Source organism: Phragmites australis, chromosome 6 (genome assembly GCF_958298935.1).
Source record: "Phragmites australis chromosome 6, lpPhrAust1.1, whole genome shotgun sequence".
NCBI classification, from domain to species: Eukaryota; Viridiplantae; Streptophyta; class Magnoliopsida; order Poales; family Poaceae; genus Phragmites; species Phragmites australis.
The window spans coordinates 40689056-40703257 of record NC_084926.1 but is presented as its reverse complement, the minus strand read 5'-3'; the positions used below and the strand labels follow the sequence as shown (position 1 = coordinate 40703257).

The window sequence follows — 14202 nt, the reverse complement described above, 5'->3', positions numbered from 1 at the left end:
TCAGCGAGTCGATGTTGGGCTTATATAGGTAGAACCTATGTTGATTCCATCACCTCTACCTTGAGTTGTTGTTTATCCATATCCTTATAGCCTTGATAACGATTTCGCCGGAGGGGATGGCGAGAATGAAGAGTAGTCTTAGAAGTCACATTTGCACCCTAACTACTTGTGGCTTTGGGTTTTGCTTTCCGCTGAGTTTTGTTGGCCGTTCAGTTAGGTTTGTAATATACAGTATGGTTTGTAAACCTTTTATACTCTGAACCATAATACTAATGTATGAAGTTTGACTGTGATACTACAACTGTTATACTGTGTGTATCAGCTACTTGATCCAGGGACTAATACGTGAGGCACATGAGATCCGTGTTGGGGTCTTACAATAACCAGTGAGTCCAAGAAAGCTTCTGATTTCTGAGATATTGATCGCTTGAATCCAATCAACTACTGGCTCGACCTTTGAAGGGTCCACTGACACTCCTTCTGTTGTTAGAACATGTCCAAAAAATACCACTTCTTGAAGCCAAAACTCGCACTTGCTAAATTTGGCATAGAGCTGATGTGCTCTTAGCCTTTCCATAACCACTCTCAGATGTTCTTCGTGCTCTTCGGTACTATTTGAGTAGATGAGAATATCATCAATGAACATTATCATAAACCTGTCAAGTCCTTCCACGAACACCTTATTCATCAGATTCATGAAGTATGTCGGGACATTTGTCAGTCCAAATGATATAACTGTGAACTCATACAATCCATATCTTGTTACAAATGCGGTCTTCTAGATATCACTCTTCCTGATCTTTAAATGGCAGTATCCTGACCTCAAATCTATCTTAGAGAAATATTTGGCTCCTCTTAGCTGATCGAACAGATCATCGATCCTGGGTAGCGGGTACTTGTTTTTTATAGTCATTCCATTCAAGGAATGGTAATCAACATATATCTTTTGGCTCTCATTTTTCTTCTCTACAAACAAAACCGGTGATCCACATGGTGAAGAACTAGGTCTGATAAAACCATTGGCTTGCAATTCTCTAATTTGTTCCTTCAACAATTCCAGTTCATTGACTACCATTCTATAGGGTCTTTTGGCAACCGAGGTTGTTCCGGGTAAGAGATCAGTAATGAACTCTATGTCATGGTCTGGTGGTATAATGTGTAATTTCTCTGGAAATACATCCGAATATTCACATATAATTGGCACATCTTCTATTGCTCGGGCAGATAAGTTACATACCATTGGGCCAGATTTAGATCTTTTAGGCTCAAATTCTACCTCGATTACTTTGTGATTGATTAGGGTAACCTTTCTACTAGCACAAGCTATATTGCCCTCGTGCTCAGTTAACTAATTCATTTTCAGCATGACATCTATTCCATTGGAATTCAAAATAACTAGGTTTGCCAGGAATTCTACCCCACTTAAATGGAGTTTAACCTGAGGGAATTCTAGGCGACATAAGATATTTACCTCAGGGGACTGGATAAGCTTAGGTTTCTTTAGAATCACAGTTGGCAACTTATGAAGTGCAGCAAACTTTGAAGAAACAAATGAATGTGAAGCTCCAGAATCGAATAAGACCGTTGCAAGGGTTAAGTTGATGGAGAACTCACCGAGTATGACTTCATGTGCTTCCTAAGCTTCCTGCGCATTGATGTGGTTCACACTGCCTCATCCATAGTTCCGTAATTGTTCAGCCAACTAGTTCCTGCCTCATCCTGCTCCTGATGTTGAGGTTCTGGGGGGTAGAACTAGTTGAAGCATTGTTCCTGTTGGTATCGGGGCAATCTTTTATGTAGTAGCCTGGCTGATGGTAGATGTAGCATGTTCTCTATGTATTTGCAAGAGCTGAGGTGCTGCTCTGCCGGAACTGTTCTGTGTTGGAATTGTGGAGTGCTGATGCTGCGGTGCGGGATGTGGATCCCAGAGTCTAATATTGCATAGTCTTTTGTACTTGGTAGTAGGACTTTTGGCGCTGGTTCTGTCTTGGCACTTAGACCCTACTGTCCTGATGCCTCTGGTCAGAGAACTTTCTCTTCCTTTCTGCCTCTATGGGTGCATAGGCCTTTTTAGAAGGATAGTCATGTTCATCAGAGTGTTGAAGTCAGGGTAGATGACAGGTACGAGCTGCACATACAAGCTGCGTTGTAGTCCTTTCTTAAAGCGATCCTGCTTCTTCTTATCCATTGACACATCTTTCGGTTCATAGCGGGAAATGTGGATGAACTTTCTGATGTATTGGTTCACCATCATAGCTCCCTGCTTCAAAGTACGGAATTCGTCCACCTTCATTTTCATGTTCCTTTCGGTACATGGTATTTCTAGAATCTTCGCAGAATTCCTCCCAAGTGATGACATCAAAATTCACTGATTCATCGCAATAGTTCTCCCACCATTCTACTGCTAATCCGATGAGTTGATGGGCTTCTATATTCACTCTGTCTTGACCCTCACAGTTGATGACTTTGAGTTTTCTGGTGATAGCCCTAAGCTAATCATCAGCTTCTAAAGGGTCTTTGGTGCTATCGACGGTTGGAGGTTTGATCCTCAAGAACTCTGACAACTTGTTCTCAGGTCCAACACCATAACCTCGGTTGTAGTTTCCTGCTTGTGTGGCCTCCAATAGGTGGGTTTGATTGGCTATTACTGCCACCAGATCATTCTCCGGTGGTGGGGGTAGTGGAGTTTCTTGATTGCTATGGTAGCTTTGGTGGATTTCCTAGCTGAGTTGGGAGTCGGTGACCCTGCCTCTGCCTCTACCTTGGCCCACAACGGCTCTCCCTCGAGATCCTATTGCATCTCCTATTTCAGATCCACCCTCAAGGGCTACAATGGCGAGGGACCTCTGGTGTTGTTGCTTAAGGCGAGATGACTTCCTAGAGGACTCCATCTGTTCTCTAAGTATAAGAGAGGAAGCAAGAGCTGAGATAATGCCATAAGATTAGAGCAAGCAAGATAGAAGCAAGAGAAATCTGGCCATTCATACAATCAAAGATACAAACAAGAAACAATACCTCACAAGGATACAAGCAACATGTATTAAACAAACATAGGATTATCTCTACTAGGTCAATAGAATAGAAGTTCTCATACTAACAACGACAAAAGTATGCTCGCAGAGCATCAGACTACAGGGTTATCTACAACAAAATCTACTAAAGAACCTACTCATACTACTAACTCGCCATGACATGTCATCTACGGATCTGTCAGCGGCGTTGTAAACAGCTGACTCAATAGGTGAGAGGGTCCCTGTTGGTGTTGGGGTAGAAGTGGGGTCGAAGATCTTGTCGACGTTGTTGTAGTCGTTGTGGCCACTAATAAGCTCACACTCACTAGGGTGCTCCTCCTCCGAGTCGTCGATGGGCATTGCCATATCTCCATCTTCAATAGGCTCAGTGGCCTCTAAACCTCCTCGGGCTACTAGGATTGGCGAGGGACCAATCCTGCCATTTGCTATGGCGGCCACAATACGCACTGGGAGAAGAGGAACACCTGCTAGGATGAGGTGGCAATTCTGACTCGTGGGTAACCTGAAGGTGCTCTTCCTCACAATCCGTCTGACTCAGGAGCCATTCAGGGCATTCTACCTGTTGAGATCCCCGAGATGCGCCGATACGGCTCTATGCCATCCTCAGTGGTTCCTCACCGCGGTGTCCTCAGTAGATGTGGCCTAGACTCAAACATGGTCTAACATCACACAGAGAGTTCTATCTCGTATCTATGACTCCTCTTCCCTCTAGCGACTAGCTTGGAACAGCTGGTAGCTCACGCCGTTCATGTTCTCTAAGGCGTGGAGGTACTATGCTGCAACGGCTGTGGTGGTGTCGTCCTCCTCTTCCTCATGTCCTGCATCCTCCATGGCAGTTAGGCATGCGCACCAAGTAGCACACTGGCCAACGGCAGCTGAAAAGTGCATCATAGGAGTACATGCCACCTCTCTAACACATCTCCCGCACAAGTATTGTAGTGCCTCGTAGGCTGCCAACTGGTCCGTGTCAGGGTACCGTACTCCAGTGTATTGATGTGACACAGTCGCCAACTATGGTGCCTCAGGCAGTCAAAGATCTGCAAAAGAACCTGACACTTCTTGGAACTATTCTCGTTGTACTTACGCCCAGTGCACTCTGGGCGTCGGTTGTACCCCAGGCGGCAACAAGCTTTCCATAGCAACTTGGGAAGGACCTTCACTTGCAAACAACATACCGCATTTTAGTCCTCGTCTTTCATCTGCTGGGGAAAGGTGACAGCTAAGAACCAGCATAAAAGAGGTTTCAAAAGTGAAAAGACAAAAGGTAGGTGTAGAAGAACTTTTGCTAATATAGTTTTTAGAAACTAATCCACAACAAACACCTATATCCTAAGGTCATGTTCTATAGCCAAGCATGACTCTGATACCACTCCTGTAGGACCCTAAACTCAGGATCTTTTATACCTCCTATATCAGTCTCTAGATCAAGTAACTGATACACATAGTATAATAATCATGGAATCATAGTCAAACTTCATACATAAGGTATTAAGGTTCAGGGTAAAAAAAGTTTACAAACCATACGGTATATTACAAACTTGGCCTAACGGCCAACAAAAGCACAGCGTAAATAACTACCCAAGACACAAACATCTAGGGTGTGAACATGACTTTTAACTCTACTCTTCATTCGTGCCTCCATCCTCGACGTAGTCGACAGTGGCTTACTCATCTGAATGATAGCAAGAGTGAGTACGAAAAGTAATTAGCAAGCTCTGTAATACTTTAAATGGTTGATAGAAGCATAAAGGGTATTTCAAGGATAAAGCTTTACTGTTTAGTTTTATACATAAAGTATTTTTATGCAGTCATTCAGTTGTATTCTCTATTGATAGCTTTAAAACAGTTTGAAGTAGCTCAAAACCAGGAAACAAGTCATATATATGGGGTTTTTGGTCCTAGGAGGGGCTACACCTCACTCCATAGTCCTAATTATCACATCTGATGTACCTCTACTACCCAGATCCTGGCAAATTGAACTAATAACCTCATCACACAGACATCAAGTCTACACACTCACTCATCAAGATACACGCACCCAGAGTCTAATCAAGTGTGACCATGCGTTCGCATGTCTATTACTGTGGACGCAGCTATTCAAATATGTTTACACTTTGCAGAGGTTGTACACTGTACCCATGTGATATGCTCAGCATCCATCTGTTGTGTGCGGAGTTGCGAATCATACCGAGACACTTCAATCACCTTTCCTGCTGGATTTTTCTACGAGATTTACCCTCAAGTACTAAAAGGTATTTTACTGAATGCTAGGTTCCATTTTTTAGCACATGTTGGTCTCTGCACATTCAAACATATGGCCAGATAGTCACTTGACTTCTCGTGGCTCTCAGCCTCCTAGTATGTTGCCCAACCAGTCCGGTGAAAGAAAAGTCAAGCCCTGCCCATACAGGACGCATAGTTGCACGTGGGTGGCTAAGCATAACGGCTCAAGATTCAGTGCTTAAACGGCCAGGATAGGTATCTTCTAGCAATAAATACTACAAAAGTAACTCAAGCTCCTAAGAGCATCCTCGACCAAAGGACCACTCTACCTGCCCCACAAAAACAGTTTTCACCCATTTTTACACATCACCCTACATATCCCACACGATATTAAGGATTTCACAACTATCATGGAATTCAAAACCATCAAGGATTCATAGTACATGAGTTAATGTTGATAACAGTAAATTGTTATCTCCGAAGAGATGCATTTTAAAAGCGATGTCTCCGAAGAGACGTATTCAATCCTAAGCATGCTAGATATCAAGGCATCGTCCAACGTTAATTTAGTTAATGACAGGTAAATCCTAGGGTGATATGTATTCTGGATAATGATATTTAAGGCATGGTAAGTGTTTGATAGGAGTAATTACCTTAAGTAGTTTGTAAAACCACAATGCATAGTACATGCGATAATAAGTCAAGTTTTAGTTAATCATGTAGATTATCTGAAAATATAGGTTCAATATGATCAAGAAAATAGTACTTGTCTTCTCCGAAGTTCTCTTCTAGACCTTGGTTATAGTCAGGAACCTCCTCGCTCCTGATGCTTCCCGCGTAGCATTCATAAAACTCAGCTAGTTCTGCAAACGCGACTACAATCAATAACGAGCTATACTAGAGATGAATCAATTAACACCAAATGGAAAACCAAATGAGCCATAATGGATATCACACTGTGATAGATGGGTAGATCTCAAATTTAGATGAACTTTAGCGAAAGAATTGCCAAAATCGAGCCAGAACGGAGAAGTTATGACCTCTGAAAGATTTAATGTAAAATTAAATCAAGAAAATATGAAATGACACTATTCATGAATAGGACCCACGGTTGGGGCCCACTGAATAGTAGCTCATGTTCGCATGAATAGTAACAGGTGGGACTCATTGCATAGTACCACGGGTTGGGCCAAAATGGGCTTGGGCTGGGCTGGTCCTGGTTTGGGCTTGGCCCGCACAATGCTAGGCTACACGATGGTCGACCTACTCATGTTGGGCCGACTTATTTGTGGGCTGCGGAGTTGGGTCGGCTCACTAAGGAACAAGCTCCTGGTGGCTGGGCTGGCCGGTCGGCGCACCTGTGGTTGAGATGTGGTCCACTCAGCCAGGCCTGGCCATGCGTGCACGAACGCGTTAGCGCACGCAGAGCGGAGCGGCGAAGGGGAAAAGAGGATGAGCAAATGCGATGGAGCCGCGACGCAATCTCGCAGGAATTGTGTTCCCGCCGAGGGTTGACGAAGATGAATGGTCACTGGTCTTCTACCCGCGATGGCAAACTAGCTTGGGGTCTTATCGACGGCGAGCCATGGCCAGAGCGGTGTCAGATGATGGTCGAAGCAGGTCTAAGCGGTAGCGATGAAATTGGGCAGCACCTCCCCTCTTTAGTGCACCCTGGGCCACCTGCAAGCCTACGGTTTAGTCTACGCATCTAACACAGCACGAAGGCTAGCTCAAGAGAGGGCTAGGGGTCACCAGTGGCGAGCAATGGCAATGGCGATGGGGAAAAGCCCAATGCTGCATGGTGCCAAGCGAAGGGAAGGTACGGGAACAACGGCATGCTAGCTAGGAGGTTGCGCGAGGGGACAGGGATGCTCACTGAGTGCAAGAACAGTGATGGGCAGGACGGCGACCAGCGATACGTCGAAGCGGCAATGGCGGTGCTACTTAGTCCCCAGCTCGGGCTGGCTCCCGTCGAACTTCTAGTCAATGGAGAGTAGCACAGGTACAGTGGTGAGCTTGTTGGGCTTCTTGGCATCTCGATAGGGGAGAAACATAGGTGGTGAAGCTATAGTGGAGAGCAATGGCGGTACAACGGTAGTGCGATGGCGGTGGCGAGGTGGGGGGGGGGGAGAGAGAGAGAGAGAGAGAGAGGTCGAGCTGCTCTATTTATATAGGGAGAGGGTGCACAGTAACACAGCAAGGGGCTAGAAGGCGCGGTACAGCTCGTTGGCGGCGCCTATCAGGTTTCGCGCAACGATGGCGGCTCTATGTCAGCCAACACGTGTGACGGGCGAGGAAGTAACGGGGTGTCAGGAGCTCGAGCTGCATGGGTGGGAGAGCGGAGGGAGGGAGAGAGAGCGAGAGCACGGAGGGACGAGCGAGGTGGCGAGCAAGTGGCCGGTGCATTAACTACGCTGGCTGACACAGTATCGGGGATGGACATCGCGCTGGCATCGCGCTGGCAGAACGGGGGCACGGGGCATGTGGGTCCCGAACGTCGGTGAGAGGGAGAGAGCGAGAAGCGAGTGGGCTGGCGAGCGCGCGTGGGCACGAGCTAGGCCGACGACGTGCCTACGGCCCAAGCACGAGAGAGCGAGTTGGGGGAAGAAGAAACCTGCCCGAGCTGGCTGGTCTGCTGGGCCGCACAAGAGAAAAGGAAGAAGAGGTGTCCGAGGAGGAAAAAGGAACAGGAAAAGGATTTGGGTTTAAATTCAATTGGAGGTATTTGAATTTGGATTTGACTTTGGACTTAGCATGAATTCAAATAAGAATATTTGAATTTTGATTTGGATTAGACTTTGAGATCTTGGCAAAGATTTGAATTCAATTAGATTCGAGTTGAAGGGAAGCTAAGAAAGATTTGAATTTGAGAGATATTCAATTCAAATCACCACTCACGATCCATAAAAACAATCAACCAATTGCATGTGAATCAGTTATTGCTTGAGAGATTTAGAAATAAATTTTGTGCACTTTGGAATACTTAACCAAAATAATACAATTGAATTTGTATATATACACATGAATTGTATATTTTCTTGATTTTAGTTAGTTTAATTAATTATAAAATTTTAATTTGGAGTGAATTTCGCTATAAACTATATGCTTAATCTCAATATGTTACACATGGCACCTTGTCACCGTTGCTCCGGGAACCATCACTACCAGCATTGTTGTGGCAGCCTCCTTGATCGCCAGAGGCGTGTTGTGCGTGGTTGCCACCGTGTACGCCACCTCTATTTCTTTTCGAGTCCTCGATCAGCAGCATTGGTCGATGAGCTAGAGAGATCGACTTGCACATTCTGTTGTTGTTGTCTAACTTTAGAGCTCAGCATGTGAGCATTGAGGTCATCATGCTCAAGTGTGTCCGCCTGCATCGTAATCGATGAAACAAGCGGATCGTATACACTATCGAGCCCTGCCAGGATGTATGTCACTAGTTTGTCTTCCTTGACTGGTTGTCTAGACGCCGCCAGCACATGAGCATACCCTTTGACCTTGTTGAAGTAGTCGGCCATGGACAGGTTGTCTTTGCACACCGTGGCAAGCTAACGACGGATCTGGATCATCTTGGCTCATGATGTTGACACGTATTGACGTCATAGTGCTGCCTAGACCTCCGCAGCAGAGGACATGAACATCACCTAGGAGAGAACTTCAGTAGACAGAGATGCAAGGAGGGTAGTAAGCACTAACTGATCTTGCATGATCCACGACTTGTACTCCGGATTGGGAACTCGTTGTGTTTCTTCTCTAACCTTCTGCTCCATGGTTTCTGGCGATGCCGGGACTGAACCATCTACAAATCCTAGAATTTGTTACCCCCTGAGATACTGCAACATCTGTGCTTGCCAAAAGAGATAATTGTCGTGCGTGAGCTTGACATTCACCAAGTGCCCAAATGAGGGTGTGGGAAGGAGGCCTACAGCGGAAGAGACAATGGATGTCATTGTCGTTGATGTGGTCGTGGAAGAGGTGTTGGCACTAGTTGTCAACACGAGGGCTAGCTGTTGTATTTATACACAGCAGCTTGTGCCCGGATAACTACATATTACAACAACCTGCAACAGATGTGCAGAATTCACGCAACAACCCAACTGACATGCTTGCAATTCTACCATGTATGACTCATTATCTTAACATCTTCTCCTCATCGTCTCCTCTTTGTTGTCATGTACAGATGTACGTAGCACCCATTTCGTGGTGTCACCGCCAAGTCACTGCACTTAGTTACACCCCCAGCTACAGTCGGGATCCCATGGTGTGTTTGGCGCATCCCCGACGCTAGTAATAGGTACTCCCTCCAAGATGAAATATTTGCTACCTGGACTCAATCTAACCGTTGGGTTCAGCCAGCAAGAAACCATTGGGCTCCATCTAGAGTAGTGTTTGGTTTAGGTTTTTGTAACGTAATATCACACTGCAAAGCGATACCATATTTTCTGTTTGGTTTTAGCTCTCTGTAAATGGATACAGTGTAATCGGATTCCACCACTATACAAATCCATTACACCCAATGTTGAGGGGAATTGGATCTTGGCTCTTCCTACGAGGTCACCATTCGTTCTCCATCTCTGCTTCGCTCATCCCCACGCGACGTCGACACGGATCCCCCCTAGCTGCTGCCGATGGAGATCCCTACACGCAACCGCAGCGACACCTACAAGCGACCACCTTCGTAGACCGCCGCTGTGAGTCCCTAGTGGCCTCGGTCCCGTGGTGCGCCATGTCGGTTGCTGCCAGCGTCGTGCCTAGCTGCTTCATCAAGAACGTGGCATACACGCCGCCAAGGTCGACAGCGTGGCCAGCCGCACGTACCCCCACTCATGCCTCGCGCGCGTTCGTGAGGAAGTGTCCCATCTCATCCATCATCAGCTCGACCACCGACGCCGGGAGCACCACCTGCCGCACGCCACCATCCGACAGTATCACCCTCATGCACCTGCCGCCGTCTAGCTTTCCATTTCCATTACACCTAGGAACCAAACAATATCAGTATTTAGTTACTTTGTTTACTATACCAGTGTTTTCTAATTACGTTTGCATTACAAATTCTCAACCAAACACCGCATTTACCGAAAACTGTCGCACTCGATCGACTCTTTCGGCACGATTCCTCACACCATAATAGAGAGAGCGTCTCACATCTAGGGCCGCCTAAATTTGATCATGTTGTCGTGTTGCTGCACAAAGATTTTTCTTCTTCTGCTCTTGCTGCTGCCGCCGGCATGAATTCAAATTACATCGTTCGTTCATCCACGCTCAACGATTTGGTATGTGCAACGCAGTGGCAGATCTAGACAAGCAAAGTAGGTAGGACGAACTTTAAGACGAGATTAAAAAAAAACCTTAATTAAGACAATAGTTAAGCGAAGCGAAAATGTCCCCAACATAAGTTGATAAAACCATATGAACCTGCAAAATGGAAAAGAACCAAAGGTAAACATATATGCAATTATGCAAATATGCTAAATGTAACCAAAGACAATAGAAGTAATTAAGTATAGAAACTTATGGAACCACAACCACTAATTATGTCTAGAACTAGAAGGCTTAGGCAAATTCATCTTCCTTGTTTTCATGTCTTGAAACCGGTTTTTAATAGCATTAGAATCTAGTCTTCTGGATAAATCCCGCTCAATATAACACAACATCAAGTCATTGAGCCAATCATCGCATATCCTGTTGCGCAAATCAGTCTTGATGTTGTTCATGGACGAGAAGACTCTTTCAACATATGTTGTTGCAACTGGTAGTATCAATGCTAACTCAATAAGGTGGTACACCAATGAAAACACAATATGTCTTTGGGTTTCTACCATCTTCATTGCTAGACTTGCAAGATCGTGACAACCAATAAAATCTTCAACTCTTCGAACATGAAGAATGAATGTTTCAAGTTGATCTTTTATAACGGCACGACCGTTGATGAAGAAATCTATGTCATATATCTCCGTAAGTTTAGCAATCTTGTGCATATAAAACTTAGAGAAACTGTCTCTTAGATTAATACAAGAAAAACATATAAGCAACTCTGAAGATAGCTTACTGAAACGATAAGTCATCTCTATGTTTATAGCATCAAGAGCTGCATAAAAGGTGTCAACACGATAATGATGGTCTTGAGTGACATTGATCTTACTTCGCCTTGATTGGCCCCATCTTGGTACTACTTCATCCATATTTGGAATTGTTATCTCATTTTATTCACAAAATGTTTTGACTTTCGCAAACAATGGCTCCCAACCATGATTCCTCAAGTTAAGCAATCGTGCTTTCACATCAATCAGCAGAAGTGACAACTACTATTTCATTTTCTGCATCACAGCCTTCACCAACTCTACTGCCCGAGTGCCCGGCTTGCCCCGCACGGCCGCACGCCCGCAGCCCCGCACGGCGCCCTGCCCGAGTGCCCGACGTGCCCGCACGGCTGCACGACGCCTTGCCCGCGCCATCGCACGGCTGCACGGCTGCACGCTGCACGCCCGCACCACCGCTTCCCGCCTGGGTGCCTGGCGGCCGCCACCGCTGTTGGTCCGCCGCAGCACGCCTACCCGCCTGCCCGCCGCAGCCGTCGAGGGAGAGCTGAGATTAGGGTTGCGTTTGAGAACTGGCTGCATCTTGTTTGAAGATTTATTTGCGGGCTGCGAATCACATGGGCCTAGGCCACTGGCCCAGTGGATCTCACAGGCCTAGACGACGCCACGCCGGGGAGCTCAGGCGGCCACGTAGGCTCGCCCTAGCGGTATATCCGCCCTGGCGCAACGCATGCTATATTGCTAGGTAGAGAGAGACTTTCAGTAATTTCCGGAAAGCACAGGAGCACTATGCAAATCTCGATGGACATTTTACCGAACATATGGCACGCAACGCCCAACAAAGAGAACTCGCCACAGCGACGACTCTACGCTCGCATCGAAGGAGATGCGATTGTTATTTGCCACTACACCGACACGAGGAGCAAGCGCGGACGCCGCGATTTCAGAGCACCTTGAGCATCTCCTCGGCGCTGCTGGTGGTGAAGGCGCCGCCCTCCTCGAGGTTGAGCACCTTGACGACGCCGTCCTCGGCCAGCAGCGCGTACCTCCGGGACCGCACGCCGAGCCCCATGGGCTTGTCGGAGAGGTCCATCTCCACGCCCAGCGCGCGCGTCAGCTCCAGGTTGCCGTCCGACAGCAGCAGCACGTCGTCGGCGAGCCCCAGCGACTCCTTCCACGCGCGCATCACGAACGCGTCGTTCACCGACACGCACGCGATGGCGTCCACCCCCTTGGCCTTCAGCTCGCCCGCCTTCTCCACGAACCCCGGGAGGTGCTTCTGCGAGCACGTCGGCGTGAACGCGCCGGGCACCGCGAACAGCACCGCCTTCCTTCCCGCCGTGAGCTCGGAGACGGTGACGGTCTTCAGCTCCCCGTCGGCCGGGTCGAAGTAGGACAGCGTCGCGTTGGGGAGCTTGTCGCCGACCGCGATGGCGGCCACCACCGCGGACGCCGCCCTCCTCCTTGTCTCCGAGCCCGCGGCGCGGAGGCGGAGGCCGGCGGGGGTGGTCAGGCGGCGGCGGAGGGAGGAGAACGAGAGGGACGGGGAGGATACGACGAAGCGCTTGCCGCCGCCGCCGCCTGCGGGGGCGGGGGAGAGGGCGGAGAGAGACGAGGCGGTGGTGGCCATTGGAGATGAGGTGCTCGACGAAATGCTATCCGTTTGGGTTGGGGAAGTGCGCGGGGATGTGGTTCGCGGCTGCGAGGCGTGATAGGAATTAGGAAGCGGCGGGGGATTTGGTTGGTTCGTTGGTTGGTTTGGTGCTGGAGGGGAACGGGTGGACGTCGAGTTGCTGGGCTGGATTAGGTAGGCAGCCCAAAAATGTGGGATAGGCTGGGCCCGAGTGATGCTCTGGGCCTTCAAGCCTGTTTAAACTTGGCCCAAATTTGGAACTTTTTCGTACTGCCTATCTCTAGTGTTTACTTGAGAAAAAAAAACTGTGTCTACCTTTGTACTTAAACTTTTTGTACCGATCCATGGAAATGATGTTGCAACAGATCAGGTTGAAATGGTTAAATACTGTAGCACCTCCCAAAATACTATTCTCTCGGTGAAGTCAGATGATTGGATCTGGAGAAGGAGAGCAGGAAATTGATCGGGCCAACCAGCCAACTAGATTCAGCGATGCGGACACGCCCGGAACCTACTCTCGTCGGTGATTCTGAATCGCCAGTGATACCTGCATACCTGTGTCTATTTTTTTTCTTGCCAAATCGGATATCTGAATTCGTGTCAGATTCTGAATCGTATTTCGTGTGTCCAAATTTTCCGAATCAGACATCCGAATCTAAGTCAAATTCTGATACTCTGTGTCCAGGTAACAATAACTCCCGTCACTCCCTGTGACTCAACACTTTTAGGGAGCACAAACCCCACGAGGAGAATCAACTACGGGGAAAATGTGAGTGAGATACTTGTGGTTTTTAATCACGAAGAACTACAAGTCATGGTTCTTCTCTAATCTAAACTATATCCAATCGAACGGCACCCCATCCGACCCTCTAGATCCAATGGAATGGCCCCCTCCCTCTCCCAGCGTTCTACCTCGGTTTGTTTCCTGCCTCTCCCTCCCACTTAATAAGAAACTGAAAAAACCCACTCTCCTTCCCTCCCTGGCATCTCTCCCTTCCCCGGCCCTTTCAAAAAACGGCCAAAAACGTGAAAAAACATCAATCAAAACCAAAAAGAAAAAAACAAGCCCCCTCTACCTCCATAGCACATCCTACCCAAATTGCCACGTGATTTCCTCCCCGGCGTCGTCCTGCCTGCCCAATCCGGCCTATGATTTCTTCCCCTAACGCCGTCATGCCTACCTCCCCCATCCCCCTAAACATCCTTTGGGCCCTCCCCCTATTCCTCCTCCCCGCACCCTCCCCCGACCGCCCACTCCCACGCCTCCATATGGTCA

General features: G+C 47.6%; 1 protein-coding gene and 1 non-coding gene across 2 annotated transcripts; both read right to left on the bottom strand.

Moving 5' to 3' along the window:
- Positions 1–8574: 8574 nt before the first annotated feature.
- LOC133923340 (small nucleolar RNA Z247) lies at positions 8575–8713 on the bottom strand. Its single transcript, XR_009910596.1, has one exon. It is a non-coding gene; the product is annotated as a small nucleolar RNA Z247 (small nucleolar RNA).
- Positions 8714–12081: 3368 nt separating this feature from the next.
- On the bottom strand, positions 12082–13035 carry LOC133922488 (peroxiredoxin-2E-2, chloroplastic-like). Its single transcript, XM_062367851.1, has one exon. The coding sequence runs from the start codon at positions 12921–12923 to the stop codon at positions 12237–12239; it is 687 nt and encodes a 228-aa protein (XP_062223835.1). The 5' UTR covers positions 12924–13035; the 3' UTR covers positions 12082–12236.
- Positions 13036–14202: the final 1167 nt, after the last annotated feature.

Coding starts and splice junctions, on each gene's coding strand:
- LOC133922488 (XM_062367851.1), bottom strand. CDS start 12,923: ATGGCCACCACCGCCTCGTCTCTCTCCGCCCTCTCCCCCGCCCCCGCA.